This window comes from Leptosomus discolor, chromosome 21 (genome assembly GCF_034619465.1).
Source record: "Leptosomus discolor isolate bLepDis1 chromosome 21, bLepDis1.hap2, whole genome shotgun sequence".
NCBI classification, from domain to species: Eukaryota; Metazoa; Chordata; class Aves; order Leptosomiformes; family Leptosomidae; genus Leptosomus; species Leptosomus discolor.
The window spans coordinates 548,877-576,080 of NC_141411.1; the positions used below are offsets into that span (position 1 = coordinate 548,877).

General features: G+C 50.7%; 2 protein-coding genes across 2 annotated transcripts in view; one reads left to right on the plus strand and one right to left on the minus strand.

The window, feature by feature from the left end:
- Positions 1 to 634: 634 nt before the first annotated feature.
- PHTF1 (putative homeodomain transcription factor 1) lies at positions 635 to 12,373 on the plus strand. The gene is made up of 18 exons (XM_086476383.1): positions 635 to 698; positions 763 to 819; positions 908 to 977; positions 1,420 to 1,578; positions 1,813 to 1,972; positions 2,751 to 2,873; positions 3,662 to 3,821; positions 4,850 to 5,023; positions 5,104 to 5,181; positions 5,975 to 6,184; positions 6,540 to 6,668; positions 7,088 to 7,360; positions 7,913 to 8,044; positions 8,223 to 8,309; positions 9,265 to 9,420; positions 9,859 to 9,954; positions 10,583 to 10,708; positions 11,132 to 12,373. Exons 1-18 carry the CDS (start codon positions 654 to 656, stop codon positions 11,150 to 11,152), a joined length of 2,256 nt encoding a protein of 751 aa, XP_086332509.1. The 5' UTR covers positions 635 to 653; the 3' UTR covers positions 11,153 to 12,373.
- A 1,109-nt stretch (positions 12,374 to 13,482) lies between these two features.
- The window catches only part of MAGI3 (membrane associated guanylate kinase, WW and PDZ domain containing 3), a 73,172-nt gene continuing 59,450 nt past the window's right edge, over positions 13,483 to 27,204 (minus strand). The window contains exons 16-21 of the mRNA XM_086476382.1: positions 23,889 to 24,074; positions 20,779 to 20,881; positions 20,545 to 20,671; positions 19,912 to 20,055; positions 17,953 to 18,091; positions 13,483 to 15,755 (exon numbers count right to left, since the gene is read on the minus strand). Of these exons, the coding sequence (XP_086332508.1) occupies positions 14,659 to 15,755; positions 17,953 to 18,091; positions 19,912 to 20,055; positions 20,545 to 20,671; positions 20,779 to 20,881; positions 23,889 to 24,074 (1,796 nt within the window). The 3' untranslated portion in view covers positions 13,483 to 14,658. The remainder of the gene's footprint in view (positions 15,756 to 17,952; positions 18,092 to 19,911; positions 20,056 to 20,544; positions 20,672 to 20,778; positions 20,882 to 23,888; positions 24,075 to 27,204) is intronic.

Sequence of the window (27,204 nt, forward strand, 5' to 3'; positions counted from 1 at the left end):
GGCCCGGGGCGTCCCGGTGCTGTCCGGCGAGGTCCCGGCGGCGGTGGCAGGGGGCTGGGGGTGTCCGCGGGGCACCCCGAGCGCTGGGGCCACCCGTGCGCTCCCGATCCCCGTGTGCGGCGGGGAAAGAGGCTCCCGCGGGGCCGCTCGCGTGGCTTCATTGGACTGTGACGGGCAGCTGCGAGTTCTGCTGCGGGTTTAATTTACCGACGGTCTCCGCCGCCAGCGGACGTGCACGATTGCCTGGAGGACGGTTTGCTTTGCGCGGCCTTAGGTATTTATTGACGCGCGGGGGGCGGCCCGCCGGGCGCCAGGCGGGAGCTGGCTGTACACCGGTGTCAAACTGTTGAGCTACTCCTTTGTAAAATAGTCCAACGGAATGCATAGAATTTTTTCCTGTAAAGTATTTTTTTAATAAACAAAGTCTGATTTTGTCCTTTACCTGCCTGGCTGCTTATTTCCGCGGCGGCGGGGGCGGAGCCGCGCTCGGCGCTCTCCTAGTGCTGCCTGGGCGGGGGCGGGCCGGCGGCAGGCGGAGGCAGTCGAGCGCCGGGCTTGCGGCGGTCTCCAGGGTAACAGCGGCCCGGGCGGCGGCCGGCGCCGGTACCGGGGCCCGGGCCGCGGCGGGGCCGCCCCCAGCTCGCCGGCGCCCCATGGCCTCCCGCGACAGGGATGCCATTTCCTGGTACCAGAAGAAGGTGAGTGCGGCGCGGCGCGGGCGGGCGCCGGCCCGGCCGTGTCCTCAGCCTCCGCTTCTTCCAGATCGGGGCCTACGACCAGCAGATATGGGAGAAGTCCATCGAGCAGACCGAGATGAAGGTAACGGCGGCGGCCGGGCGCTCCCGCCGCCCTCGCAGCCCGGGCCGCCCCCCTCGCAGCTAACGGGCCTTTGTTTTCGGCTCCTCAGGGCTTCAAAAACAAGCCGAAGAGGAAGGGGCACATCCAGCCCGACCTCATCGACGTGGATCTGATCCGAGGTGAGCGGCCCGCCGGGCGGTGCTGCCGTCCGGCGGCCCCGCACCGCGCCCTGCGCTCCGGCGGGCGCTTCGGCTGCGGAGCCGCCGCCCGCGGCCCGAGTCGCTCGGTCCTGGCGGCAGCACCGTGCCCGTCCGGCGGGCGGCGGCGCGGCAGGGGCGCCGAGAACCCGCCAGCGGCGGCTGGAGGGTGCGGGGCGGCTCGGCAGAAGCTGTGCCCGGCGGTCGGTGGGAGGTGGGCAGGGGCCAGCACCCGGTGCGCCGCGGAGAGGCCAGGGGCCACGTTGAGACGCGCCTCTCCTGGGTTGGGGCGCCTGGAGCTGGGTGTTGTCGCCTGCTGAACCGCAGCGCCCTGGCAGCGTTCGGTTTTGGCCAGAGAGGAAGTCACAAGTAAGGAAATTCTCGTAGTTCGTGATGAATGCCTTGTTTTTCCTTTAATTCCAAGGCTCTACGTTTGCCAAAGCCAAGCCTGAAATCCCCTGGACATCGCTGACTCGGAAGGGAATTGTGAGAGTTGTGTTTTTTCCGTTGTTCAGCCAGTGGTGGATACAGGTTACTTCCCAGCGTATTTTTATGTGGCTCCTGGTGCTCTACGTTATGCAAGGTAACGGGTGGCAGCAGTCTGTGCCACGACCCTTTTTCGACAAGGAATGTGACACCATTTTGTAGTCCGTAATCTAAAGCATAAGGATCTGATCCGAAACCTACTTAATGTAGATTTCAAGTTGTGTGGCATTAGTGTTTGTGGAAATTATATCAGGGAGTGAAAGTAAATAATTAAGACAGAAGAACTGGGCCGTGCTCCTAATTTTTGTGTTCGATACACTTTTCTTTTCAGTCATAGCAGTTGTGTTGTATTTCATGATGCCGGTTGTGAATGCAAGTGAAGTCATGGGACCAATGTGCCTTATGCTGCTGATGGGAACTGTTCACTGTCAAATAGTGTCCACCCAGATCAACAAACCCTCAGGAAACAACGGAGTCAGCAGGAGGAGGAGGTGAGCTGGGTAGTGTGTCCATTTGTTGGCATCAAAGCGTACAATGGATTGCCCGTGGTAGAAGCTAACGGGTAAATATCTGCTCTTGCGTGTTTATCTAAGCGCGTTATTTAACCGTAAATGCGAAAATGAGTTTTTTCTGTCTCGCTTGTAACCTTTTCGTGACCAAATTTCCCAGGCTACGACAGGTCGGTTTCGGTTGGCAGCTGGGCCGCCTCCTCCTAACGCAGCTCTCTAGTGCAGTTTCTTGTTGCGGCCAGAGGAGGACGGTCTGTGCAGAAAGGCACCGTCAGGGTTTTGCTGACCAGTCGGGTGTCCTGCTCTGTCATCGACCGCAGGGAACTGCTGACGTGTGTCGAGAACAGGGAAGCGATGGCAGGGACGGCTGCTGGAGCCGTTGCTGGCGATTTGGTTGTGCCTGTGGGAGATGTTACAGTTCGGCTGTGAGGGGTCTGGCCCGGTTTACAGGCTGGTACAATGCCTGTGAACACAGGATGGTGGATGTGGACAGAGTTTTGCCTTCATTGGGTTTCTACAGCAAGGATTCTGTCGATGCTGTTGTTGCATCCTTTACTGGTGGTGTACTGGTGTCCTGTGGGGATGTGCATAACTTCTGTTAATCCAAATAAAACTTACTTTATTTGGAAATAAGCATTCTATCTGCGTGACTTAAGAAAAATAGCATCTCAACAGCTGTTCAGATCTGACTCGGATCTTTTAAGAAAGACCTAAAAGTAGCTCGCTATGCAAATGTAATTCTCCTTTTTTTAAAAATCAGGAAGTTACGCAAGTCTGTGGGTGTCGATGGGAACAGTTGGTCTCCTGACAAGAGCAGCAAAGAGCAGCAGTTGGAATCCACATCCGTTCTCAGCAGCCTCTTGAGCGCCCTGTTCCGGAGGAGGTAGGTGACCCCCGGGTTCACCGGCTGGACAGAACGTCTGCGGGGGCTGACGCCCCCAGAGCCTGCCCGTTAGCTTATTTTGAACCCAAAGCACTCGGGGCTGAAGGAGGTTGATTCCTTGTGAATTTTAGGATGTCCTCACTAGGAGATTGTGCTGTGTCTCACCCTGGAGCTAAAACTGAGCATCAGCTGGGTCGCAGAGAGTGGCAGAGATTATTGTTCTTTATCAGATAAGCGACCTTCCTTGAATGTGTCTGCTCAGGTGGTGTGACTGTTTCACCTGATTTCCAGAAGCAATTGTGCCTCCTGGTTTGAGTTGCTTGGATACTCACCTCGCTTTACCACTTTACTGTTTCTAGAAGGAACTCGAGGAAGAGGGGGATAGATTTTGGGGTAGTATTTCATTGCCTCCCACTGTGTTCTCAGGTGAGTTTTTTGATGAGTTTGCAACTGACAGGTCCTTTCTCTTGATGAGGACTTTTTGTCTTCTGAATTGTGCTTACTTTTTTTTTTTTTTCAACATAATAATAATAAAAAATTTTCCTCTCGGTTTAGAAGCTTTAAGATACTATCAGAGTTACAAAAGAACTGTCTGGTGAGAGGGAAGCAGATGTAAGTCTCTTCCACAGAACCAGGACACGCAGAGCCTGTCAGCAGAAGACAATTACGTGTTCCCTTTGCTGTATTGTTTGATGTTGTACCTGTGTGGCAAGTGACAGAGACCATGATGTCTTCCTCAAAGAGTTTTTCTCTGGCATAAAAGCATTTAATTGTATTTTCTCTCACAGGGTTAGAAGAGTAAAGTTGGTAGCTGAGAAAGGGACTGAGACAGAAAATGGTGTGAATGCTGTGGATAATGGCATTAAACACAGACACGCCAGATCTGACCCCAGGCTGTTGCACTTCAAAGAGAAAAGTAAACTTTCCGATGGGGAAAAGAGCCATCAGGTACTGGCGGGAAAGATCCTTCTGGAGTTTCAAATGTCAGCGTATTCTGTACATGCCCAAAGTTTGTTGGTGCTTGGCGGTGTGGTTTGATCTAATACGAGGTTCTCCCATCTGCCAGCCTCTGCTTGCGGGTAGGAAACCTCAAACCCCCTTCGACTGAAGGCTGACACGGTGCTGTCGGCATCTTTTCATCTGTTGCGATAGTCAAGTATGTCAAGCACAGGTGATCCTGGAAAATGCCTGTTTTGCCAAAGTGCTTGTTTAGTTGTAGAGGCTTCTGGTCACAAGATGCTCAGTTAAGGAAGACGATTAAAAATAAATATCTCAGCCATTTCCAAAAGCAGTTCTGTAAAATAATTTCCCTTGCAAGTGATTCCCCACGGTGTCCTTTCAGAGGGGAGGCAGGAAAGTAAAGGCTGAAACATGCCTTGGGGAGAGGGAAAGACAGAGTTAAAGCATCGTGACCGCTGTTGGAATCGCCAAGAGGTGAAAGGTTGTGGAGTTCCTCTGAGGCTCCTCGGGCTCGGTAAGGCGTTAACTCCCCCGTGAAGAGCTTAGATTCGAGTCTGTGTGGGACACCGTGGCGCTGTGCCATCCCAGCCCCTCTGTTTCTAGGCATCTGAGAGGAGCAAAGCTGGGGGTAGGGGGACACATCTCACGATTTCGGGTCTGCAGGCCGACAGCTTGTAGGTGCGTCTGTTCTCCTGGTCTCAAGGTCGCCGGTAAGACATAGCCAAGAGCTGCTTCCCCTTCCCGCCCGTGCCCCCGAGCCGGCCGCCCCACCCGAGACTCCCCCTCGTTCCTCTGTGGGAAGGCACGGGTGGGGTAACGAGCTGGCGCTCGCGATGTCGCCATGATGCCGCGTTGGGTTCAGTGTCTGCGCGTTCCGCGGAGGTGGGCTGCTGGCTCTTGAGGTACTGGGAGGCGGCTGCCTGTGCCGCCGTGGCAGCAGCAGGCCTCGGGTCTGGTGCAGTTCAGGCGGGTCCTTTAGGGGTGCCTCAGTCCTGTTTTGACCGCTGTCCCCCCAGGATGACTGCCCCAACAGAGGCGGTGTTTCTGAGGAGCTTTCGAGTGAGGAGGATGCTGAAGCAACGGCCCAAAGGATCTTGCTGCATCAGAATGTGGAAGGGGCTTCCAGTGACAACAGCTACGAAGAGAAGAAAAAGAGGCCTCTTGTTTCTCTGAACCAGGCTGTCTCACAGGTACTCGTGTTGAATTTATGCCATTTTCCACACGATTTTTTTGCTACAGATAATGAGCTGGTTTTCCTTTGGTTTGGCAGGTCAAGCAAGCCTTGAAGGGAGCCAGAGACTCCGACAGTGTCGTGGAATCTGAGCTGGAGTCCACGTTACATAGTCAGGTACGGTCATGAATTCAAGAGACAGAGCTGTATTGAGCCTGGCCAGAGCAGGGACATCCTCCCCATCAGAACAGACCGTTACTAAAGGGTCCTGCTTCAGTGTCTTCAGGTACAAGGGCGGCCCCCCTCCCGCTTGTCTGCTGCTCTGTAAGCTGTGCTCGCCATCGTGAGTACACTATAACAAAACCAGAACAAACAAACAAAAAATCTCTCTGCTGGCAGCGTAATATGGTCCAAGCTGCCTCCAGTTGCTCGTGTTGAATCGCTACAATTGCTTTGGTGGTTTGGGCGGCAGCACCGCATTGTAGCTTTTGTGCTGATAAATTTTGATTTTAAAATGAAGAAATAAATCTATCCTGTGATATATACTCATTCACTTCATTACTGGGTTTATCTTGCCCCCTGCCACTCCCCCCCCCCCCCCCTCCCCCCAAAATAAAATAGAAATAAAATATATTATTATCAAATTATAAATATAAAAATCTATAAATAAATATAAAATATAAATGAAATCTTAAAATAGATTATGTGAAAGCCAGGAAGCTTTTACATTGGAATGAATAAGTGAATTTTTATTTAGTAAAGTTGGGAATAGCGGTGGGGAGCCAGCGCCGTCTGGGTGGCTTCCCGTTGCCAGAGCTGTCACCGAGCAATACCGTGGGGGACAGCCGGCATGGGCGGGTGTGCCTGGGCGCGCCCCGGGGTGCTGGCGCAGCCGATGGCTGCGGGGAGGAGCTGGTTCTGCAGACTGGGTGTGGGGCTGTGCCAAGCCGAATTTTGCTGCTCTTCGAAGGACTCGAGGTCCTGCGTGAGCGTGGGGTCCCGGAGCTGTAGTGCGACCCGGAGAGACTCGGAGAGCACTCGCCACGACTCCGAGACTGAAGACATGCTGTGGGATGATCTGCTTCATGGGCCGGAGTGCCGCTCGTCCTGCACCAGCGACAGCGAGGAGGTGACAGTGAGAGGTGCCAGGCGGGACTTGAAGGAAGATGTTTTCCAGCAGGTTTGTTGGTTTGTGTCCAGGAGCTGAGAACACTGTGAAAGATCCCACCCCCCACCTCTTCCCCCCACCTGCCCCAATGAGACGAGAGACACGTCTGAACGCTGTGGGTGTGCTGTGAGTGACCTGGCGCTGGGTGAGCCCCTTCCGTCAGCCGAGCTCATCCCACGAAGACTGGGATGGTCTGAAGTGTCAGTGTGCAGCTCCCTCCTCCCCGCTGGTATTGTCCCAAACAAGTCTTTCACCCAAAGACACATTTGGAATCCCTCTCTCAATCTAAATGCCTTCTAAGAAAAAACGTTATTTAATAGTGGGACAGAAACAGATGATGTGCCTTTTGCACTTTTCTCTTTTACAGAACCATTTGTTTTGGCTGCAGAATACAAGCCCAGCATCTGCAAAAGTGAGCGCACTGATCTGGGAGGGGAATGACTGTAAGAAGGTGGACATGTCTGTGCTGGAGATCAGTGGGATTATCATGAGCAGGGTAAGGGGGCTGTGAGGCATTGCAATCTCTCTCCCTCACACCACAAAAAAACCTGAAAATAGCTACATGTGCAAATATGAAGTGCAGTATAAAACTGTCCCTCCCCAGCTGCAAGCACAGTTGTCCCAAAAGTTCCTAAAAATGGCATAAACTAGAAGGTAGGAGCTCCTGTTGAAGACTAGCGGGTGCCGATCATTGGTGTCTGTGTCTCTGCAGTGTGCTGAAGGTGGTGGTTTTACTGTTTATTGACTGATGGATTGTTGGTGGTTTTGGACTGAAACGGGCGGAATTATTTTAGGCCGAGCCCTTTGAAGGGCAGGGCAAACGAATGCCTGATTGGATTAACGCTGCCACAACAGCACGCCTTCCCCCTGATGCCAAACCCAGGTGATCGCCCTGTTTGTGTTCCTGCCCGCCAGGTCAATGCCTACCAGCAAGGAGTGGGGTACCAAATGCTGGGGAACGCCATCACCGTTGGCTTAGCGTTCCTGCCGTTCCTCTACAGACTCTTCCGCGCAGATCACCTGGAGCAGCTGTGCTCCGTTTCCCTAAAGGAGCTCCTGCACATCTTCTGCGGAGCTCCTGCCAGCACCCCTGTCGTGGTGTTGTCTGCCATCAACTTCCTGGAAAGGCTTTGCTTAACCTGGATGTTTTTCTTCATGATGTGTGTTGCCGAGAGAACGTACAAACAGGTGGGTTCAAACGTACCGTGGCCCCTCCGGACCCCTGGGGCGGGTGTCCGACCAAAACCGTGCTGCTGGCGGGACAAGCGCGTGTCAGCGGGTTTAGGGAGGGAGCCTGGTGGGACTCCTGCTCATCAGTCACGAACTTGAACCCGCCCGTGCCCTCCCTGGCCCCTGCGCTCCCCCTGACCCTGCCCCCGTGGGAAAAACGCCCTTTTCACACCTCGAGGAGCCCAGCCCGCCCGCCCGGCGGGTCCTGGCACGGAGCACTCGGCTGCCCACGTTCGGCGCCCTCGCGCCTGTGGCAGCCGCTCTCTCGTCACGGGTGTCAGCGCTGGGCGGGCGGCAGGCGGGGGCCAGCGCCGGTTTCGGCGGGGCTCCGGGGCCGCTCTCGCCGGCAGCAGCAGCCCCACCTCTGCCGTGCGCAGGGCCCCGCTGCCTTCCCCGGTGTGCCACAAGGCTGAGCTTTTCTGCCGGCGACCACTGAGCGCCCCCAAGCAATCGTGTTTGGTTCAGACTGATTTGTGTTTGCACGTGTATGTCTTGGTTTTTGGTTTGCAGAGGTTTTTGTTCGCCAAGCTTTTTAGTCACATTACATCTGCTCGGAAAGCCAGGAAATACGAAATTCCTCATTTCAGACTCAAGAAGGTAGAAAACATCAAGATCTGGCTGTCCCTTCGTTCTTATCTAAAGGTGAGTTCTGAGATTTGACTCTGACAGAGGGGGTAACCAGGTCTGTAGGCAGGCGTACCTCCCCTCGCTGCTGCCTGGCACTTTGGGATCGTTCAACAACACGGCGTTTGTGGTGAACCGTGACTTCGCAGCTCTGCATCCAGACCTCAGACCCGACTCCGTGTCTTTGTCTCTGCAGAGGCGAGGCCCCCAGCGATCCGTGGACGTTGTCGTGTCATCAATCTTTTTACTGGCTCTTTCAATTGCTTTTATATGCTGCGCCCAGGTGAGATTTTTCACTTTTTTGTTTTAAAAAGAAGTTGGGGGAAGACCCTGGAACTACTGGAGGCTTTTCTTTTGCCAGCCTACAAAGTGCTTGAACTGTAGCTGTTTGTCTCCAAAGCAACATGGAGTGTTTTGCATCGTTTAACAGCCTTGCAGTGTTTAGTTGGCAATAGATACTCATTCTCTGTGTTTGCAGAGGGAAGTCAGGGTTTTTGTGATCGTTAGGAAGCCTTCAGGACACAGGCTGACGCGCACCAAGGAAGGGCCGCTGTGCCCAAGTGCCTCCAGTGTTCCCAGGACATTTATTTAAGAGGGCTGGCTGCAGCACCGCCTTTAACCACTGTTGGTGAAAAGCAGGTCCACAACTTTTAGTCCTTCACTAAACCTGCTGTTACGGTGAGCAGTGCTAGTGCTGGAGCCGTTTCCTTGGTTTCCTTGGTTTTGGCGAGAGCGTTTAGGCAAGTTCTTGGCACCGTGCGGATGCGGTTGGGGTAGCAGTAAGAGGGACAATTAGCAGATACGGACTCCTGCTGCTGTGATGGCTTTTGTAAGGCACAGGCTTCTGGAGGAAGGAACCACGATCCCAGTCCTGCTGCATTAGACGCAGCAAGCACGCACTGGGAGAGGCAGAATCAGCTGGGGCTGCCCGGGGTGGTCTGGGGCTGCCTGTGGGACAAGCGCACGTGGAAGGAAAGGCGGTTTATTGCCTGTTAATTGGGAAGAGGGAGGAAAGAGAAAGAACAAGGGTCCTTTTCTAAGTGGAAAGAAAAAAGTCAAATTCCAAGCTAAAGCCAGGTTAGAAACCAGACCTGCTTCAACCGAGTGACGTGAAGGACCTGCACGTCAAGGAGGAGCTGTCAGTAGCTGGGAGCAAGGGCAACGCTTTTGTGCTTTTCCCAAGAACAACACGTGTTACTTGTTATTGACGTTGGCACTTTCTTTTTGTTTCAATACAGGTTCTGAAGGGTCACAAAACATTTCTGAATGCTGCTTACAACTGGGAGTTCTTGATCTGGGAGGCAGCACTTCTTCTCTTTCTACTACGACTGGCATCTTTGGGCTCTGAAACCAACAAGAAATACAGCAATATTTCGATCTTGCTCACTGAGCAGGTACCTCCATTTAGCTTATTCTCCCGTTGGCTTTGTGGCTTGTTTGGATGCAATTACTGCATTTCAAACCAGCTTAAAAAATACTGGAATCAAACTTTAAAATCCAGAAGTCAACCCCTGTGCTAAAGCACGGGACAGCTGGTCAACATTTGGACCGACTCGGATTCTAAAATTCTGGGTGATTGTTGTCTCTGGGCTGACACAGTAGCCATGTGCATCACAAGAAGAATGATACTGTCACTGCTGCGGTATCATCGCACTTGCTGTCACATCCCGCCTGTGGGTGCAGCACTTCTTTAGGAGTGACAGCAGACTGGGGGGAAATAAATTTTAAAAACTGCTCCAGTTTCCCGTCATTAGAAATCAGCTGGGTCAGGGGGTGGGGGCGGGGGCTGGTGCTGGGGTATTAACCTCGGGTCTGTGATGTCTCCGTCCCAGATAAACTTGTACCTGAAGATGGAGAAGAAGCCGAACAAGAAAGAACAGCTGTCTCTAGTCAACAACGTTTTGAAACTCTCTACAAAGCTGCTGAAGGTGAGCTCCTCTCCAGCGTTGTTGGCAATTTTGCAGATGCAATGACTAACGACAGTGGCTGCGTGGTTTTGCTCTTCCCGTCTCTTGATTAGGCAACTTAGTTCTCACACAGGGCGTTTTTCTGTGCTTCTGTAGCCAGGCAGCACGAGATGGGTGTGGGGAATTAGTGCTGCCAACACCGAGCAGCAGCATCTTGCTGCGATTCAGGTGAGCGAGAGGCGAGACCAGCAGGCGCACGGGCTGCCTCCTCGCTGCCTGAGCCGCTTCCCTTCAGCAGCTTCGATGGCGAAGCTCGTTCACAGGCGCAGAGCAGGTATTTGGAAAAGAAAGTGCATTGTCTGCGGGGCACATGGACTGGTGCAGGCAAATGCTGCGGCCTGTTGGCGTCAGGCCCGTTGTGCAGCTGGTGTCGCTACAACGGAGACGTGTCGGAGCCCGCGCGGCCGCTAGAACCTGCCCTGGAGCCGCGGGGTCTGACTCGAGGGGGAGTTTCTGTACGTCCGTGTGAGGAAGGGTCCAGGCGGCGCACGGTTCGTGAGGTCTGCCCGAGAGCAGCTACAAGGCGGAGGATTAATTGCTTCTGGTAGGGATGAGTGCTAACGGGCTTCTATTTTCCCTGTCCCTGCAGGAACTGGAGACCCCCTTTAGGCTGTATGGACTGACCATGAACCCGCTGATCTACAATATAACGCGGGTTGTAATTCTCTCTGCTGTCTCAGGTGTTATAAGCGATCTCCTAGGATTCAATATCAGAGTAAGTGTAACTCCCACACAAACTAACAGGAAATGTCTTGTAGGGGTCACGGTTGTGCTGAATTCCTCCCACCCCAGCAGAGAGGTCGGGGGGTTGAACTGGGCTCCCTCTACATGGTGGTTCAGAGAACAGGCCACGCTGAACGAATCGCCATCTCCCTGAGCCAGTTTTGGGGGAAAAGGACAGGGCTGACCCATTTTAGCCCTGTTCAGGTCTGCAGTGCCCACCTGAATTCCTGAGATCCTGGGTTCTCTCCCTGGAGAATGAAGACAGAGTCTTCCTGTGGCCCACCCTTAGACCGGAGCTCGCCGAGCGGGGCATTCAGCGCAGGACGGGCAAAGGAGACCGAGTCTTACCTGTAGCTGAAAAGTCTTCAGGCCCCCAGCCTTCAGCCCCACACTCACTCTTGGTATCTCTTTTCAGTTATGGAAAATTAAACCATGAACTGGCCGAACACCAGCCCTCAGCCCTCTCCACCGGGAGGATGGACCAGAGGAGATAACCAACAGCTTGGGCAAAAAGCAGAGGTGCTCTCGAACTACAGAAATCTGTAATTACATTTTTTTTTAAACAGATTCTCAATGTACGTATCAAAAGTTCTCCCTCTGCTTTACTGTTCTACAACACGTGGAACAAAGGGGTCTGAGCAGTGGAGCCACCCCACGGCACGCACACCCAGCACAACAGTCGTGGGGCCAACGCTGGTTGCTTGTCCTGACAACCGCAGGAACTGGGTACGGTCAGCGCGAGGCATCGAACCCTAAAAGCCACCCGAGCCCCGGCCCGAGAGACACTGGTGGCTGCTGCAGGCGACTGGTTTCTGTAAAACCTGAACCCTGCGTGTGCGACCAGCGCGGCGGCCGCCCCCACTGCGGTCTGCACCGTCCGTTCTCAGCGAGCCCCGGAGCTCCACTGCCGCGTCTCGGCGTGAGTGTCCTCCCTTCAGAGCCCGGCGCAGGCGGGTCAGGCTGCTGACCTGCTGCAGAGTATTTCTTTTCTGAGATGCTCCGTGTGCTCGGGGCTCTGCCTCCTTCTCCTGACCTACTGCAGCACGTGGGGATCAGGCTGCCGCCGCTGTGACAGTCGAGCAGTAGAACAATTCCTGCTGGTTGGGGCTTCTGCAACTGAACGATGACCGTTTTTGGAAAACGTGAGTGACATGAGAACAGCCTCGAGCCCCCAGAGTGGAGGGGAAGCCTGTATCAGCTGTGGAACTCGGTGCTGGGCGCCGAGCCCAGGCTCGTCCCGGGGCAGCCTGGCGTGCCCCTCGCTGGCAGCTGGCTCAGCCCAGCAGCAGGGAAAGCTGGTGCAGCTCCGCACTGCAAAGGAGCTGTGGGGGAGATGGGGCAAAGACCTCCTCACCCAAAAGCAGGCTGATGCTTAGAAGGGGCACAGGAGAGAAAGTTTTAAAGTCATCTGATAACGTTTTCCTTAACTGACTCTACGGTCTTCTATTTATTAGTAATGAAAAAAGCAAAAGCTGAGGAACTTTTCATAGCTTCATTCTTTCATGTAAGGGGTAAGATGGTGTAAGAAGTTTTGGTAGTAAAGTGTTTACAGCCATTTTCTGTACAAGGAAAAGTTGTAAGATGTAAAAGGAGATGACAATTTTATATATCAAAATGTACAAATAAACCCTCAGTACCAGTATTTAATCATTAACAAGTGTTTCTACATGGCTTAATGATTTTTACACTACCTTTGTTGAACATTTGTTACTTGAACAGGGAGTCAAGGAAACTTCCAATAATCAATTGCATTTGTTTTCCAGAAGAGTATTATGTTTGTGGGGAAGACCTGGGTCAGATTTAGCGGCTCGAACTATCACACCCCTGAAAGTCAACAAAGAGTCTCCTTTATACAGTGTAGAACCAACAGGCCACGAACTGGAGTTTCTTTTTAATATCTATATAAAAAATAATGAGCGATTTACAGGTCTCTCTCTAGTCAGAACCTCAGAAGTCTGTATAAAGGTGCTGTACAATATATAAACATTTACACCCAGTACATCCATACATTGCTCAGCGTTCCAAGGCCACATTGCTAAAAGTCATCTGGTACAGTAAGTACAGGTACAAGTTCTATGGAAGGAGAAATCACACACAGGTAAGACACCAAATCAGTTCACATTAACATACAGAAAAAAACCAGAGGGGTGGTTGATGGCAGGGAAATCATTTCAGTGGTGCTGATTCATCTTTATATTAAACGTCTGAATCTGTTACTGTACTCAGTGGTTAGGGCAAGTGCATACAACTCAACATAAAACAACCTCTTGTTAAGAATACATGGTTAATATCTACATAGGCTACTTCAAAGTATTAAATATTTTCACAGTCATACTCCACACCATGGAGTATTTGTACGTATTATGCTACACAGCAAATCTCAATGGATCATCCCACGTCGAGCAGTAGAGCACAGTTCAGATCTGCTTTAAAGCCTATTTAATTCTCAAAGTCTTTGTGTGTAAAAAGCTGTTTGTTTGAGTAGTCATTGGTTCTTCGGAAGAATTCAACTCGGAACTGATTCGCTGTGCTTCATGAAGCTTTAAAAACATCAGATGTTTCAAAGCCAAACCGAGATATTCACTCATTCACTTTCAAACTGCAGACTGCATAAGTTTGAATTTTAACGTGAGAAGTAAAGCCTGACCTTGTACACGTCCTGCGAACTGGACCCACGGGCTCCTTTTGCCACTTTTCTGCAGTCATTAAAAACCTAAATATCAGCAAATCATCACTAAACCTATGAACAAAGTAAACCCCTTCAATTCCTGCAGGCTGCCGCGCTCTTACAGCTGTAGGGCTGATGGGTCGGTAGAGGCTGGCGGTAACGTTCCTCTCTTCAGGGTCTGCAGCCGAGGCCAGACCGAGCTGTCGCACCTCCCGCACCCTGGGCAGCCTCCCGGGACAGATCACACATTCGAAGTAGAACATGGGAGACTATTTCCCACAGACACAGGCAAGAACTTCACGAGACGCTACCGTGGCAGTTGGGTCTGTCCTAAAGGTCAATTCCTCTCTCTACAGAGGGAGAAAATCCGACTCCTAACTAGCATCAACCGATCAAAGACGGGACTTCAGGACACCGCACCACAATGAGGCTGAAAATAAATGTGCGCTCGCTGCTTACGCCTATAAAGAACCCAAAGGATGACATAGTGCCACAAGTGGAACCAAGGGAATTATGTTATTTAACAGAACCCAGAATTTCCTCTTTTTCAGACAGACGTTTGCAAGCAGTTGCTACAAGCATCCTGGTGAATCCAGAAAATAAAGCGATTCTGCTGTGTTCGTAAAAAGCAAAATTACAGAACAGTGATTACGTCAAATACAATTTTTATCTACACGATTTTGTACTATTAGGTATAAAAATTCAAGGAAAAAACCATCCATTGAACAGCATCAGTGGCTCATTTGCTGCCCTAGAATTGATGGAACCGACTCACCCATGTTCCCGCTGAAGCAGCACGAACATGTGTGTTGCCTTACGTAAACATGCAACATGCTCTAGAGAAAACACCCACTTCAAAGGAAGCCTCGCCTGTTCTGCGACGGGAACACACGTGAGAAGGATCAGGCTGACGGGGTACAGCAGACGACTTGGCACGAGAACAAGAAGTGAGTCATGATCACACTGGCAGAACAGGCGTGAAATAATTTTGTTCGGAAACTCACAACACTATCCAAGAAAGCCGTAGCAGTGCAACGTTGAGCGCAGCAGAACACCGCCTCCAAAGGGACAAGGGGACAGCAGCTATGGAGGAGCTTCATTTCAGCAATCCACAAGGTCCTTCATGCAGCTTAGATAATTTAAGAACAAATCAAATACTTTCCACCCTCTAACCAGCTTCTGAAAAAACCCGACAGCTTTGTGAAAAGCAGCAATGCTTTTAAATGACCGTGACTAGAAACTCGATTAAAACATGTTCTAAAAAAGAGCGTCAGTCAAACCCGTTTTTCAGCCACACCTGCTGTTTGGGTGACTTTACATGCACTTGGTACCCTCCAAGGTCCAGGAGTTATTGGTGTTTTCTTGACTGGAGAACTATTCTCAGATTTGGAAATGCCATCATCTTTGGTTTCATCGGGCAGCTCCATGTGTCCCTCTCCGTGCTGCCTGTTCAGCGTAACAGTCGCCTGTGTTTCCAGCCGCCTTGGTTTCTCCACGGAAAGCAGTGGAATATTGGAAAGGCTGGAGGTTTTGAATCTGCTGGGACTTGGCTCTCCAGACTTTGACTTTATTTTTCCATCTTCAGATGCGTTTCTCCTAGAGTCACTGAACGGAAGATTATTCTCATCAAATGCTGCATGTTGTCGCTCTGGAGACCATCCTCCCATCCTTCCAGAAGTTTTCTGCGTCGCATCTTTCCTGGTGACTCCGGTTCTACCATTTCCACCTTTCAATTGCTCAACAGTTGTCTTATCACCACCAGTTGTTCTATCTTGATACTCTTGCGACCCGCCTACCGTTTCTACATTTCCCTGCTTGCTGAGGTGCTTTTGGGGACTGGCAGACCTTCCTTGATTTCCACTGGAATACTCTCTTTTGTTGCTACTGTTCGTCCCTACTTCTGTGGGTTTACTCTCACTCTTTCTGGAGCCGTCCGGTTTATGTGAGAGGTTGCTGTAGGTTTTTTCAGGATCCCCTTTCCTGGGGCTGTTGAATCCTGTGTGAGGGTGTCCCGCAGCAGCCACCAGCTTTTCTGGACTTGCAGATCTGTCTGTTCCGGTCCCTAATTCCAAACTACCTTTTGTGATTTCAAACCCAGGGCTGGAGGGGCACTCCCGTCTGTTCCTTGTTCTCTGGGGAGAAGACTGAGGCTTCACCTCAAACTGGTTTCCAGTTAAAGTGCTTATTTTGTCAGGCACAGTGTTCTTTGCTTGTTCCAGTTTCTCAGACAGCTGAACTCTCGTTAAAGCTTCTCCTGGTACTGGTAAATAACAGGTGTCGGATGGGGAAGCAGAGTGTGAAGATGGAGGTAACGGTGACCGTTCTTCATGTGTTACATTTGACGAAGATGGATTAGAACTATCCCAATCACCTGGAAGTGAACAGCGAGAGACTTGACTAAATGACTAGAAGAAAAAAAGAAATCGCTAAATATTTTAGAAACACGCACACTACTGAGGTTCCAGGATGTTACATGAAATCTTCAGTTTAAGAAAAGATGATGTAATGGCATACTCTCAAAGTCTTACTTAGTCAGTTTGCTATAGCACATGGTTCCACAACCTAAAACCACCGTAAGGATGGGATTTTGGAAAAACATTTGTGCTTAGAATGCTGGTGTGATCTCTGCAGGGCTGACACGGGCTTGTATCAGCACAACTTTAGAGCCCACATAGCAAAATTGCAAAACAAAAAGTCCCTCACCTACATTGTTTAATTTAAGAAAACCAAATGAAGGGAAACTGTTATGCTAAAAGAAAACTGAAAACGGTGAAAAGTTGGGGTTATTCATAGCTTTGCACTTTAATAATAGGAAGAGATGAAACACAAGACATGCAGATTTACCAAGTCTTTAAGGAAAAACCAAGAAAAGCACTGAAAGCCCTTAATGTTGTTCAGGTTTCACGTAGGGACACAGACTGGAAGGAGCCAAACCTGAAGGAGGAAGAGAAAAAGCCCAGAACTACATACCAAAATCACAGAGTACAGCAAGCAAGATTTCCATCAGAAATGTGTGATTAACAGCAAGACAAGAGGCAACAAAACCCTTCCCCACCTCTCCACCGCTGCTGATCTCACCTAAGCTGCTTAACCTGATCTTGGGCCCCACTTTGGGCAGGGGGCTGGACCAGGCAGTCTCCAGAGGCTCCCTCAGACTCTGCCATGATTCTACCTCAGGCTCGGGAGATTTCCAGGAGTGATCCCAGATAACTACCGTGCGGCCCTCGCGGTGCAGGATAAACACCATCTATCACTGCTGAGGCTGTGCTGAGCTCAAGGAGCTGCTGGTAAGGAGAGCGCTGAGGTGCCCTCACGCTGCCTCCCCCTCTTCTAGCTTGTAACTGCCGGTTTTAAAGAGGACCTCAACAGCAGCTCATCAGAACACAAGGAAGACTATATTTAACTTTCACCCTGAAAGACGAGGTAATTCAGTGAACTCAGAGAAACGAGCCCAGCCAGCAGGAATCCAGCAAGATGGCACAGAACAGACCTCGCAGTTCACAGATGGGCTGTTTCCGTGCCATGCGCTAATTCACTGATTTTACTGTGCTGTGCAGGTTGGAACAATAAGATGTTAAGGGCCATCTTGTAGCTCTCTGGAGTGAAGAAACGGAGAAAGATCTGAGCAGATTTTATCCCTTGAGTGGATGCCAGTTGCTGCCTGTAAATGGCTGAACACAACAAACTGTCTGGTTGTTCAGACTGTGCGTTTTACCAGTCTCAAAGGATAAACTCATGGTTGGTCACTGCTGTTGAGAAGCTCCTCACCAGAAGTGACTCTACGATTTGAGAAGATTACCATCAGAATCCTGGTGCATGCATCGAGGGTTAAAGGACTAAAACATGCACTTGCAGAGAAAGTGTTTTTTGCTGTAAAATACTGCCCCAGCCACAAGTCCTTCTGATTTGCAGTTTCGGAGCATTCCCTAAGCTGGACTCAAAATCATCGGCTCTGTGGCCTGTAGCTGAACTCTGAGCTCCTGCAAGCATTTCCTTTTCTGCCCTTCCTTTTTTTTTTTTTCTTGCCTATGAAGCTGTGCTTCCCTGCTGTAGATGCAGAAGGCACACCCCTAAACAAACAGGCTCCATTTTGAGAGCAAAGCTGTCTCTCCCCCTGATTTCTGAAGTTCTGGCTTTGAGAAACAAAGCATTCTGGGATTTAGAAGGCTAAAACCAGTGATGTAAATCTGTGCAGAAATAATATTCTTATTAATACAGGCATTTTGAACCGAGCACTGTATCAGAGATAATTTTGACTTAAATTAAAAGGCAATCAGTGTTAATTATTACATTTGTACAGTAAAACTTGATTAGCTTGGACAGAGCTGAGAAACTCATTACAGTTACAAACATGCAGCAATTTCACACTGTGCAGCACTCCCAGGTACTTGTCATCTGTTACTTTTACCAGAAATACTCCTTATATTTTAAAATAAATACGAACACCTGCCCAGCTGTCAGAAAGGGAACTGCGGACTGCTTCAGTGAACAAGCGCCCCAGTCTCCTTATCAGACTGCACTCCACTGCCTGGGACCCTCAAAACGAAACGGCACTGGAGATGACGTACTGTGATCTGGTATCAAGCCAGTCCCTGGTCTCAGCAGCAGCAAAACTTTGTTTCCTCCGGCCTGAATCAGCTCAATGGCTCGTGTGTGAGTGATTCCTTGGGTGGGTTCTCCATTAATTTCAACAATTTGGTCACCGACCTGATGGGAAAAGAGCAACCAGATTAGTCTTTGTACATGTCTGACACTGTAAACTGACTTTCAATTTAGAAAGAAAAAAATAGGGGCAGACGCTTCTATTTTTCCTCTCATGCTAAATCCACTGAGCAACAGCAACACCCTTCCACGGCTGCTGATCAACATGACGCAGCGCTCTGCGGGTCGGAGCTCTTCACGCAGGTCTGCTCAGCCCAACGCAAGATCTCTGATCACTTCATCACATCTTCCACTTGCTTGCAAGTGATGAGACAGACACAGCCACGTGCTTGGACGTCTTTTCATTCCGGATCACGGTACGGAGGGAGCTCAGGGACGACCCACGTCAAACCTGGCACCGTGCGCCCGTCTGGAGTCACACCAACCCGCGAAGTAACACAGCAACGTCTCTACGCTGCACGCAGAGCTGAATGCTACCAGGGCAGAACAGGTTTCATGTAAGGAAAGGAGTTTTCTACTCCAGGTAGGAGAGATCAGCACTATGCACTTATCAGTATCAAGGTCTCCGAGGCCAATTAGTATTAGGCAGGCAATTAGAGTTCACACTGACTGTGCAGGCTGCCGGGAAGGGGATGGAGTAGCACCCCCACAAAACAGTCCTGAAACCTATTTTGCAATACACGGACCAGCCAAGGGATGTCACCAGTGCATAAAATGAGCAGTTTAAAGAGACCGACTGGGCTTTGCTAAATAAACTGTCGCTGCCAAAGGAGGTCACCGGCTGGTTACTCATCGGACAGGACAGGACGCTCCACACCGCACGACGTGACGTGCCTCCCGTCACGCTCGGCTGCCACGAACTGGGTGAGAAATCCCTCTTCACCGTTTTACAGTACAGCCAGAAAATGACACCATTTTCCAGCTGAGGAGGGGGAAACCGAGTAACCTGAAAACTGTGATCAGCCTCGCGGCCCTGCTCCTCCACAGCCACCAGCCCAGCCAGGGCTGCGGAGGGCCCACGCTCCCCAGGGGACACGGCCACCCGCCGCCGCCGCAGCGAGCGCACCCCCACACGCGGGTCCCCCGCACGGGGAGGTGCTGTGAGACTGCGAGGACCCACGCTCTGGTGAGCAAGTCGGCAGGCGGGCGCTGGAGCGCTCTGGGCACAGCTCCCCACCAGCCCACGCCTCGGCACAGGTCGCCGCGCGACGCAGACCCCGCTCAGGGGGAACCTTCCAGTTGCTCTTGCCCAGAAAGCAAAGCCCTGGAGCTTGGTGCAACAGCACTTGGAGGAGCGATACAAGAGACAGCATTAGTGCTAAACGCCACACTCATGTCATCCCTCACGTGTAAGGCAAAAAATAACGACTGTGAAGAAACAGAACAACAGAAGTTAACAATACGTACAATTTCACATCCAGTTAAGCCCCACAGTAGCCCCAGCACGTATCTGGGCAGCCCTGTTCTGCAAACTATAGGGCCTATAGAGACAGAGCCTTGTGCCAGCGGCCACGCGTGCGGTGAAGCACCAGGGCTGCCCCTGGGACGGCATCTCAGGGGCACCTGGCTCAGCTTCATGCTCCAGTGTCCGAAAATTCAGCTCCAGGCAGTCGCCACAGATTCTCACATGCCCTCGTTCTTTGCTATTGTGCCCATATATTTTGCTTTTACTCCAGTATCTGAAAGTTAATTCCTTACACAAACATAAGAACTAAAAGGTAGGCTTGCATCTTCAAACGCTGCAGGAACAGCGATGGCCCAGTGTACACACAAACACCACAAAGTGGCTCTGTGGCCACTGCAGGCGAGTTGTCACGTCAGGAGGTCAACTCGATTGACAAGTTGGTGAGCAAAGACAAACTCACGTGTACTCTCCCATCTTTGACAGCCGGCCCATCTTCAGCAAGCCGAAGGATGAACAAGCCCATGTTGTATTCCTTTCCTCCTCGAAGGCTGAATCCAAACCCTCGAGGGCCCCTTTCCAGCTCTACTGGGAAACAGCCAGGATTCTGTGTGGGGAGTCAGAGAAAAACAGAGGTGAGGACCCGCAGGCAGACCTAAACCTTTGTTTTTCTGGAAAAACGCTACACACATTTCTCTATTTTGAGAAGGGCGCAACCCACGACTTGAACTGAGTTCATCACAACTCACATAGGACTAGGTGTAACGGTTTCATTCTCAGTCTAAACATACAGAACATTTTTCCTTCTAAGTTTAAGCTATGCATGAAATTTCTTTAAGAAACTTTGCCAAAGGGTCTGTAGTAGCCCTGCTGCAAGCATTTTCTGTTTCGTTTACACTAAGGAGATAACAAGATGTAAAACATTAGCAAAAACATTCTGTGAAACACTTAGTCCACTTTTATACGCAACTTTTCTACGCGTGCCTGACAGGCAAACGCTCTGTCGTTCTGCTACTGAACACTCGGTGGCAACGCCACCGCAGCGTCCGGACGAAGGGGCACTCGCACGTCTCGCACCCTCCGGACCCACCTGTACCTGGGAATGACGGCTACCAGCAGCCGAAGCAGCGCCAGCATCGGACTGTGCCAAGTGCTTGTGCTCGGGCCAGGAAAGCCTGTAACTACTTGAAGCTTCTTTTCCAGCTTCGCCTTCTGTAGCTCCCCTGCACAGAGGTGAAAGGACGCGGGTGTTACCTTTGCATTCACAACCCCTCCGGTCAAGCCTTCCTGGCGTTCTCGGCCCCTCTCACCAAACCCAAGCACTCTGTACCTGTCTGTGCCAGAAGGGTTGGTCTGTGCTGGTCCCAGCGGCCGGTGCTGCGGAGCTGGACTCTGCCTGGCGGAGTTCGGTCCTGACGGAGGACCACGGTGCTCTAACAAAGTCAAACAAAGCCGACAGTCAGAGAGAACTGCACGAACGTAAAGCCAGGCACGCTCGCCGCGAGGCCACAGGGCTTAGGGCTGGTCAGACCCACGAGGTCCGTTTGGAGATTCAATATAACAGAACAATGTCCTGCTGAGATCATACCCCTTTTTCAAGATAAGAGGAGAATGAGGGTCTGCAGGGGCAATGAGGATTCGGAGGTGACAACCCCAACGATGGAGGGAAACTGTCAACTCGTTTAAGGCACAATGGAGAGTTACGAAGATTATGAACCGGTCCCACAGCCACGGTGGGGGGACTAGTTCACTGGCAGGTTACCAATGAGAATTTTAATGTGTTTTGCCTCTTCCCAAAGGCTAAGTAAGAATTAAAGTATAATGCTATTTTAATAAAACAGCTTAAGATTATTTTCCCTTCCACACAAAATACAGCAATTGTGCACTTTACAATAAATGCAGCGCATTTGTGAAAAAAATCCCATGTTTCAGGACACAAAATGTCTCTGTCTCTTAAGAGTAGCAAACCAAAGTCTATGCAAAAAGCTGCCTCTTAGCTAGAACCCACAATGGCCAGTAGTGGCCTAAGATAAACTTGGGTGCAGAATTACAAACTAATAAACTCCTTTTTCTTATAAGGGTTAAAAAAAGACTCCAAGCACCCAAACTAGAGAGGTTCCAGCCCTCTGTCAGGCACATCACATCACCGCATTTCTCAGTTAAGAACAAACCAACCCCAGCAGCATATCCAAAGCGCTCAGGCATCTTAAGGGAAGGAAAACATAATACATGTTATTAGACCCAATTTCTCAGGTACGCGAGACCTCCCAGGTCCTTCACAGCACTGCCTGGTGCTATTACTATGACATGCCTTAAAGGGCTTTTTCTCTAGAGACAAAATGTCAACTTTTACTCCCGGTTTATGCTCAGAGTTTTAATTTAGAAGCACAGGCAAGAAAAATGCCATCTGTTTGTACAAATTCTCCAGTCCCCTTTCCAGCCTGCTCCCTTGTGTTTCCAGCTAATACATGACAAAAGCTGACAGGCTCCTGCTTTTGTGAAAAATGCTGAAGAATGTCTTCTGGTGCATGAAGTGGAATTCGTCTATTTGTATGAAAAGCAAAGATCACACATCTGTGAAAGCTAGGAGGGAGAGGGAAGGGGTACAAGGCAGCATTTTCGTCCTCAGCCTCAGAGGACAGCACTGCAGATGATGCACTGGGGAACGGCAAAATCTATCAGGGTTTATGCTTTGTGATGCTGAACAGCTTCTGGCAAAGTGGGCACTTTTCTCCTTGGAGCTGCATCCTCAGTGTTAACCGCTGCCTTGTGAACCATCTCGGTGAAGCTCGGCTCTCTCCCTGCAACCCAGCGGGGAAAGCGCCTGAAGCGCCGACTAACTCGCACCCACCCCGGCTTTCTACGGCAGCCTGCTGTACGGAGGGTCACGTGTGAGCTGAGCTGCATTTCTCCAGATAAATGAAGGAGAATTTTAAAGCAGTGATATATTCCCATTTCCGTGGAACAGGTTCTGCTTCTCTCCATTGTCACAAAACTCCTTCATCTGAAACACGTCAACTCCAACTCCTCTAACCCACACATTTTTTCTGACTGGTCTTTTCACTCTACTTCTATCACCTGCTACTGACTCCCCCCCACCCACCCCCCACCCCTTGTTGATTCTCCTCAGGTTCTTGTTTTATCTCTACATTTTGGCTCCAAATGTCTAATTGGGGAAGTGGGAAAAGTTCTTACACAGAGTCCAGGTAAGGTCATGCATAAATAAGGGACAAGAATGTTATATTCAGAAAGCTTACGCTGAAAACAAAGCTGATTAAAAGCCCCAGAGAAAGAGATCTAATGAGACAAACCCAAACTTCAGTTGCATTATAAACACTGCCCTGGGCAACTGCTTCGAGGTGTGTCTCTTCAAACTGGAATGAATTAGATTTGATAAAAATGGAAATCCTAATAGAAAAATAACAATTTATAGAAGTGTCTCTGCTTCAAGCATTAACAAAAAGGAAAATTAAGTCTTTGAAATTCCGTATTACAGGCTGAGATAGCACATTAAATATTTGCAATGAACGTGAAATTAGAGAATCATCTGTTGGCTTTATTCACATGCTGGCTTTAGGTATTTATTATTTAAAAGGTCAAGAAAGCCATCTTTCTGGCAAAACAATGACAGCGAGTTTAATTAAACCCACAAGCAGCAATCCATGAAAACGCAGCGGTGAGCAGGGTTGGAAAACAGCTTTTCTCTTCAAATGATTGGATTTTACATACTTATAGTGAACTGTTTGTGTGGAAACAATGCCATATGGAATGCAGCGTTGCACGGGCGCTTTCATTAAAAATACGGTCTCTGAAGATAGGACTTTGCAGTCACAAACACTCACTTTGCAGCTGAGATGCCACAGCAGTTGCATGGGAAGAATCCGACAGCAGCCTGGGAGGCTCTGCAGGAAAACCCTGAGCAAGGTTTTCCTGGTGGGATGTGACCACGTGTCGAAGGGGAGCTTTCGCAGACAGACCTACAGGACGTTCCTGTTGTGTCCCAGGGATGCAGCATCAGGCAATTTGGGTATTGTAACTCAGCAGGAAGGAAAAACTCAGAGTGCCTAAATGGAGAGGGTCTGGAAAGGGGGTGCCCCTGTGGCCTTAGAGCACCCTAGCTCTGCCCGGCAGAGCCCGCAGCAGCAAGAGACGGGCACTGTCCGTGAGAATCCACGAGATTTCTCTCACCCTGCATCGTGCTGTTAATACTCATTTGTTAACAACCTCATTTTTCAGTATAACCACCTCGGCAGCTGTCTCTCTGCCCCACCTGCCTTCAGCTCTTCCAGAGCAAACAGATGAGCTTTGCTCTCTTTTCTTCAACTTCCAAACATCTTAAAATATTCCACTTTAAGCGAATTAACTTTAGAAGTCACAAACATCAGACTTTGGCCGTGTGGTAGGACCCATCCACCCTCCAGGGCCACACGCCCTCCTCACCTTCCTCAGCCACAACAGTCAGAGTCACCACGTTGCCCGCGTCCTTGATCAGCTGCACTATGCTGTCGTGCGAGAGCTCCACGATGGACTGACCATTCACCGCCGAGATGCGGTCTCCCACTTTCAGCTTCCCGCACTGGTCAGCTGGGCTCCCATCTATAACTCGCCCAATCTTGTGAGGAATCACTAGGAAATCAAGAACACAATTAATATTCATGCCAGATGAGCACCACGCAGACCCAGAACTGCCACCGTCATCCCAGAGACCGCTCCTGCTCTAAGGGGTGGCACTGCTGGCACAAGGAAAAGCTGCCAGTAACGAAGAGCGCGTCACTCGGCCGGGTGAACGGAAACGCCAACCCCTGACAGCATGGCCTTGCCACACACAGGGTGTTGTGCCTAAAGGAAAACAGGGGAAGGAAACGGGTCACACCTGCAAAGGGATGAGGTAAAACCACGCGTCCCAGGAGCCCTCTGAAGCAGAGTTTTCCCACTCATAATGTGTTGCTTTACATTTCAGGCACAGACCCTGGAGCGCTGTGTGGACTCAGAGACAGCTACGGACATCCAGTTTAATACAGTCACTAGAAATCTGGATGCACAGGTAAACTCTTCCTCCTTGCAATCCAAAATTAAGCCTTAAATACACTTCAAAAGGAAATCAAACTTCTCCTGCCAGAGACTGACTTAGTAAGCCGGTGAGCACCTTGGCAGCGACCCTCAGCACTCCAAGGCGTGCTGGATCAGCTCTGCACAGACCTGTTCCTGCTCTCCGAGATGAACTGGCATCTGTAATAATCATCTTGAATTTTAGCTAGCTCTCCTGGCCTGGTTTCCTTAGTTCTTCCCACAGCGACACTCTGCTCTGTGTACAGACTCCTCTAGAGGCCAAAGCAACGGGGCCAGAAAAGACAGAACAGGGAAAAGAAGGAATTTTAGGAGGAGCGGCAGGAAAAAAAGATTGCTTTTAGTTATTTTCCCAGAGGTGAACACAGATGCAGGAACGAGCAGAACCCCAAAGGCACAAGGAGGGAGGGAGGCTCCACTCCAGCACGGCGCTTCCTCCGGCGCCTCTCCCGCGGGAGAGCACCGACGCGGCCCGGCAGCTCCTGCGCTCTCCCCGCCAGGAGCCGCGCTGGGGCTCGGGGGCAGCTCTGCGTTATGGTTTGCTGACCCCAGGGCCAGCGCTGCAGATGGCACGCGGCAGCCAGCGAGATGCCACTGCGGCGGGAGGAGCCTGCCGAAACCTCGGGCGAAGAGCAGCTCGTGGGGCTGCCCGCGTGCTGACGCGGCCCCGACAGAGCAGATTCGCATCACATCAGAGCACATCGGTCAGCGCGCTTTCCCATGCATCCAAACCAGCCCTCCATTCATCTGGATGCCTGAAAGCGTGGCAAAACTGGGTCCTGTCCTTCCCCTGTCCCTCATCAGGGCCCTTCCGCGCAGGAACCGCTGCACCGCTCCTTTGGAACTCACTCCCAAACACCCCTCCAGACCGACCCCCACGTGTTCCGTAAATGCTCTTCCTGGTGCTTCATGTAAAAGCCCGTTTGTGGGTCTGATGGATACCTGTCTTCTGTGGTCGCTGCTCTCTCCCAAACATGCTCTTCGCTGAGGGATCGGAGAGGTGAGGAGCACTATGCGCCTGTCAGGATTATCAGCTGGCTTTTCAAAACCATGACAGCAAATCTAAAACACTTTCAGTGTCATCAGCCACCCAAGATTAAAAAGCCATCAAGGACTGTTTTAATGAGCTAGCACACGCAGAAGTTACTGCGAAGGAAGAGACATTGATGCCTTCTAGCATTTACCATGAGTTTAAATTTTAATTACACTTCCCTTAATAGACTGCTTTTTAAAGTATTATATAAACCTAAGAGCCCACTGCGAAGAGTAAAGCACTGCAGGGTTGCAGACTCAACTGCTGATTACTCGTTCTAAAATATCCTGGCTTGAGAACACCACAGCAGCTTCATGTTAAACTGTGGCACAGAGAAGTTCTGCATAGCCTGTGGATGCACCAGTGTCTCTTTTTCTGTGTGGCAGAAACAGCCTGGACACAGGGCTGATGTTTCCAGCACTGGAATGGGTTTCAGTTGTCTTCTACTTCCAGTTCTAATATCAAATGAACAGGGATTTGCAGCTGATCCTCAGACAAAAACGCTGTCTGTAGTACAGTTATAACAGAACACCCACATATTACAGAATGATTCTGTTTATAATTGTTTTTTCTGACTGACCAGACACCACCAACCACGGCCGTGCTGACGCAGGACAATCGTCCGCGTGGCACCACACAGGGGAGGTGACAGCCAGCCCTGCCGCTGCCGCGGGAACCCGGCAGCAGCTCCGCCTGCGGACCACTGCCGCGGCGCCGTCCCACCGCACCGCGCGCTCCCAGGGCGGCCGGCTTCACCGTCCCAGGAAAGGTGTCCCCTGAGCCAAGACCGCGCCGCACCCTAAACGTGCATCGTACGAATTCAGCACGAGGGTGCTCAGAAACAGTTTTTTCCCTGTGCGCCTGCTGGTTTTTATTGTGCAGTAAAATGCAGTGGGAAAAGGGAAGAAAGTGACTGAGGCTCAGTAAAACGGAGACACACTTTCAAGCCATTGTTACACCTGTCTGGAACCAGCTGAGGAAGTTTCAGAAGGTGATTTACACTAAGGAACTCAAGGAACAGAATAAGGATTTCAGGAGTTATCTGTACCCTCCTGTCAGTGAACTGAGTTCATCTGTGGGTGAACCCACTGAGCTGGCTTGTCTTGCAAAGGTTGACACAGGTAACACAAACCTGATGGCCAAAGGGAACGAATCCCAGAAAGATGATCCTACTCGCCACCTCGTGCAAAAAAACATTCAACGGCCTCGACTGGGAAGCGGCAGCCGTCGGCACGAGGAACACGAGTGCGCTTGACCACACTGAGCAGACCCGCTCCTGTGCAGGGGGTCACAGATCTTTCTGTTAATTGAGTTGGACTCCTGGGCTTCCTGCAAGCAGCTTCGCTTCTGCTCACACTATTTCTTTTTATTTTTGCTTTTAACTTTGGTTATTTTGCTGTTTATCTTTACAGCTGTACCTGGTGCCATGTCCATCTATCAGAACGGTAAAACCACAGCACGCAACTTTTTCTTTTTGATGGTCTTTCGTGACAGACACCCTGTCTGACAGCAAGGGCTTCACTGCTGTCTTCCAACTACTGCAGCCTCTGCTTTCTCAGATCCCCAAAGCAAGAAATTCTACCTGATTAGGTAACACAAAGCCAAGGCTGAAACTATACTGCTATTAAAATGCCTACGAATGAATGTGTGTGAGAA

What these genes read in the sequence shown, in the direction of transcription:
- PHTF1 (XM_086476383.1), top strand. Translation starts at nt 654, where the DNA reads ATGGCCTCCCGCGACAGGGATGCCATTTCCTGGTACCAGAAGAAG. An exon ending in AGTCCACGTTACATAGTCAG is followed by an intron (nt 5,182 to 5,974) that starts GTACGGTCATGA and finishes TGCTCTTCGAAG; the next exon opens with GACTCGAGGTCCTGCGTGAG. An exon ending in CTTTTATATGCTGCGCCCAG is followed by an intron (nt 8,310 to 9,264) that starts GTGAGATTTTTC and finishes GTTTCAATACAG; the next exon opens with GTTCTGAAGGGTCACAAAAC.